Here is a 4,897-nt window from a genome sequence, read left to right on the forward strand (position 1 = left end):
ATACTCTTGTTTCAAGTAAAATATTAAATTTCAGAAAATTGTATTGTGTTTTACTAAGAATAACTGTATTCATTAGTTTGAAAATTGATGTTTTTTTTATAAAAATATACATCCACATCATCCTTTCAGTAAACTGTTGCTACCATACTAAACTTTAGATTATCTGCTTTTCGAAACTATATAGTATGAGGGGATTTCCTTGTCATCTAAATTGACATTGTTTTGAAATAACTGTCGGTAGCGTGAAGCTCCACTTTAAACAGCAAGCATTATGCAGTCATCATTCTCTGTTAAGCAACTGCGCGTCTAAACTGTATTGTTCGGTGAAAAAGGCCAAATTAATGTTAATATTCAGGGTAAATTCTGACTTCAAAACTTTCATTTCTAAAAGTGGAACCGCAGCAGTGCTACAGAGTTCTGGGTCAAACTATTACACAATGTCACTGTAGCGTGTTACTTTATACTGTGAATGAGCCTAATGGGGCGTGGTATATGCCAAAGATGAATCTAAATTTGCATACACATGTGTATACAAGCAATACAAACAACCGCGAAGTTTAAACAACCTAAGCGTTTCGAAATCATCTACGATGGCTACTCCGAGCTCTGAAAATCATACAGAAGTAACTCCGCAGTCAAGTTTGACTGAGTCGTCATCCCTTCTTGGGATCATCCGGCCAAGACGAGAACTTCAACTAGGTGGAGAGGACGTGAGTCCGGGCACTGACGCCGCAAGACCGTCTACTCAGATGAAGAAGTTACTAGCAGCAGAGAAGAGTTTCAGCGCCTCCTCAAGAACCAAGAAGAAATGCTAAAAAGCAGCAGTTACTAGAAGAAAAGCTGGCAGAAGAGTCTCGGGCAAGGCGAAAAATAAGGCCATCGAGAAAACTTAAGGTATGTACAAGTTAAATTTAGGCCATGTTTGTGACAAATCGCGGACGTAGGCTCTGTGTATCCAGGGATATGTTGGCCCGTGCTAGTTGTATACGAGCGAGCTCGGCCAGTGCTCGCAATACAGACTTGATGTTGAAGTATATTCCCACGCAACGTCGCTAATATGTACGTAGAGACGTTGTGTCGGAACACAAAATCTTTCGGTACACTACCCAGTCCTCATCACGCCTGCGTTGTGAAAAGCATCGGCAAGGCACAGGCGCAGTACGAGTTTTTAAAAATCACTTTTTATGTCTAGGCGACTGATGCCGTATGTTGTGGGTTCGAACCCGATTGAAAACTAGCCGTATTTAATGTTGAAACATGCGTTTTATTAGCGAACTTGCTAAATGCATGACGAAACGAAACGAAAGGAACGATACACGCCCTATGATTGGCTAGACGCTGCAACGTTCGTTCTTTTCGTATGCAATCTTTTGTTCTGATTGGCTGAACGAAAACGACGACAGAGTTTTCGTTTCTTTCGTTCACATTCTTTTTCTTGATTGGCTGAACGAAAGTGACGAAATATTTGCATATTCATTTTGTCTGCATTGAAGGGCGAGCTGTTGTTAACCGAAATGCTGGCGCCTCGTTCTCATTATATATTCACTATGTGATTCCGCCTGTCTTTAAAATACAAGGAATAAAACTGAGCACAGATTGAAACACTTTCATGACACGAGTTGTATGTAGGTCACGGTGAATGAAGTGTTTTGTAAAGCTGGTGGATTTCACGTTCATGCCCTGCCGTGGCCACAGTGTAGTATTATTTCGCTCAGTGCACGTTTCCAATGTACCTGGAAATAATGCGGCGGAGCCTCCCTTTTAAAGGACGCCAAGCTATGGCGGCGTTCACTGTGTAAGTGGACACCAAAATGGCAACACGCGGGCACACGCTCCAGAAAATGCCACTTTTTAGTTTTCCCCGGCCGCAAAAACACAGACAGACTGTCAAGTGGTCAGCGCGAAGTTGCTGCTAATCGAACTCTGTGGTTATATTCAAAGTCTAACGCGACTGGAAGACAATTTTTTAGGAAATTGGAGCGTTTGTGGTGGGGAATCAATGACCTTTGGTGATTTGAACCGACCGTCAATCAAACGCTTGTATAAACACTGTTTGCAGGATTAGCAAAATGTGACAAAAGGTTGATATCAGTTTGTGTAATCAATGTTATAGAAATCAAACATCGTACTGGCCAAATGTTTTACTGGGAGGAGAACGCCACTAATGCGAGAACCTGGGATTGAAAAGTGCGGCTTTAAGAAAGTTGATAATTTTGTTTATGTGATAGAACAATTTATTGTCGCGAGAGGTCGATTGTTTGCGAATTAAATTACACGCGGACGAAGTAAATAATCATGAATAGTAATAATACAAACACTGATACGTAAACAATTCATAACATACATAACCCATACATAACCATTACATAACATGGGAATGAGATCAAAACCATTCGTTTCATTCATCATTCAATAATTTACGTATAAAATAATGAAATCTACGTGTGTGGAGGAAACGATGGCGCTGCTTTGCGCGAACTTCAAATAAAATTGCATTTTATTGCTCATACGTGATAATAAAAGTGTCTGAAACACAACAATATATAAAACGAAAATAAAACGACGCAAATTTTCTTTCCTTTAAACGTTCATCTCACTTCCTGAACAAAATTATATGTCTCTGCGCTAAAAGGCACACACGTCTGCAACAACAGGCATAAACCACCTGGGGTGTCGGTACATCTCTTTCACAGCTCTATATGTTTTCAGGTAGGAGATGACATGTTCAATTGTGATCCGACAGCGGTTAACACGACTATGTGGTATGGTCATGTGACGCCGGCTAAATCTCGTCATCAGGGGATAAACATTAGGATAACCCTGGTCGGCTAATAAATACACATCTCGTGGTAAGTGCAGTGCCTCGCCGGGACCAATCGTCGGTAGTAAAGCGAACTGACCGGCGTCGTTATTGTGCCCCAGAAAGCCCGATTTGATGAAGATTATATTGCATCGATTATCAGCTATTATCTGAGTAGCAATGCAATGATAATGTGCGTAACCACTGTAAAAGTCACTCTGAGGTTCAACAGTTGGCATATATATTTCATGCAACGTTCCGTCAATTGTCCCGATTGCATTCGGAAAGAACTCCCAGTTACCACGCAAATCGTCTATTTCTTGCCGTGTTGGCCATCGCACCATACCGCGGAAATAGTGCCACATCATTGGTACAATATGGTGAATGTCCCGGCTAACAACTGATGCGCTTACCCTAAACCAGGCACCCAGAGTGTCAATATTGAGATATTTCCTCAACCATATGAGTACCATCAGGATTCGTTGTTCTGGTGACAACGTGTTATGTCGTCCGACACGTCTTGTAAGGCGTGGCAACAAATCGTCAATTATTTGCAATAGCGATTCCGGTGTTTCTCCAGTCAGTAGCCATAAATTGGTAGCGTTGTCAAGGAGTTGCATCCATGCTTGCGGGTGGTACTACTGGGGCGGAAACAGGATCGTAGTTATCCGTGGCAGTTGTGGAGGTATTGGCAGTGACGCATGCAACAAAAGCAGTGTGTCCAGCAGAGGCATAGTAGCAGTCTGATACTCCACGGAAGACTGATGGTTTGGAAGAGGTGGCAATACCAGTACACATAATTCCAGATATAGAGCAATAATGCCCAATATCTGAAAAAGCAGTTCACGAGTAAATCCAGGCATGGTGATATTTATTGATGCTGTGTCAATACTGCAGAAATTTGTTATTATAGTTTATGCAGTGTGGACGATTTTCTCCGCGTTGGCAATCATTTCAGTGATTGGTTAATAGAATAGTGTCTGGTGTATGCAAATTAAGGTGTAAATATACACTTTGCTGATTGCGTAATAACAACAGATGACACGTGCTATAGACGAGGAAAGTGTCTGTCCACGAGTCTTGAAAAGTGTGACGATCAGCATTCTCAGCATGGCCGCGCCGACTCGTACACGTACACGTATTTGCGTGCGAGAGCCAGAAATAGCAATTATTGCCGAAGGGTACACAATCTTCGGCAATAACTACAACCGAATTGTTGAGTATGTCAGGTCGTGGCAATGAGCTCCCATCGCAAATTAGGCAAATGTACACTACTGGTACAACAGCTAGACTGAGGCGGAGAATTCATGATGCAATATCAAGTAGAATTGCAGAGTAAGTATCATGCAATGACATTGTATTATTGTTGCTATTATGGTAGAGGTGATAAAGTATTGCATGTTTTAAAGATAGTATAAGTTATTCTCTAAAATCGTAATTATCTTTGTTTCCATGGTAAAATCTACTGGTAAATCATTTTTAAAAATATTTGTAAATTGTTATTATTAGTATTATTGTTATTATTATTTATAGTCAAAGACACGTCCGGGAAAGAGAGATGCGATACGCACAGCAACACACGCCAGAACAACGACGACGACACCAACAGCAACAGCAGCAGCAGCAGCAACAACAACAACAACATCAACAACAACAACAACAACAACAACAACAACAGCAACTACAAGAACAAGAGCAACCAAATCAGCATGTGCCACCTGGCCGCGAGATCCCGGTTCCAGGAGCACGGGCCGGCAACCGACGACCGCTTCACAATATTGTCAGGGAAAGTTATGAGGCATATCTGGTTATTATGCAGAGATTGCCCAGAATTTTAGATCAGATTGAGAGAACACTTGAAAATATAAACAATTCTTTATAGAGTTATCTCATTTTTATTGTCATTAAAAACAGTATATTTCATTCTCATATATTTCTGTTTGAAGTGCATTATTCACGAATATAATATCTTGGGTCAACTTTGTATTAGAGGGCATCAACACCCTACCCCTCCCCTCGCGCCCATTCTAGCTCAGCCACTGTCTGGTTACTAATTATAGCGAGGCTTGGACATTTAAGGTCCGCCGTACACCACAC

At 41.3% G+C, this 4,897-nt stretch overlaps 1 protein-coding gene across 1 annotated transcript; it reads left to right on the forward strand.

Annotated features, from left to right (window-relative positions):
* Positions 1–4,022: 4,022 nt before the first annotated feature.
* Positions 4,023–4,682, forward strand: LOC139128422 (putative mediator of RNA polymerase II transcription subunit 14). The gene is made up of 2 exons (XM_070694192.1): positions 4,023–4,135; positions 4,334–4,682. The coding sequence occupies exons 1-2, from the start codon at positions 4,023–4,025 to the stop codon at positions 4,680–4,682; spliced, it is 462 nt and encodes a 153-aa protein (XP_070550293.1).
* The last annotated feature ends 215 nt before the right edge of the window (positions 4,683–4,897 follow it).

This window comes from Ptychodera flava, unplaced genomic scaffold (genome assembly GCF_041260155.1).
Source record: "Ptychodera flava strain L36383 unplaced genomic scaffold, AS_Pfla_20210202 Scaffold_53__1_contigs__length_892398_pilon, whole genome shotgun sequence".
Classification (NCBI taxonomy): Eukaryota; Metazoa; Hemichordata; class Enteropneusta; family Ptychoderidae; genus Ptychodera; species Ptychodera flava.

Excerpts from the sequence above, each read along its gene's own strand:
- LOC139128422 (XM_070694192.1), top strand. The coding sequence starts at position 4,023 with ATGTCAGGTCGTGGCAATGAGCTCCCATCGCAAATTAGGCAAATGTAC. Across the intron at positions 4,136-4,333 it reads ATATCAAGTAGAATTGCAGA|TCAAAGACACGTCCGGGAAA; the intron begins GTAAGTATCATG and ends TATTATTTATAG.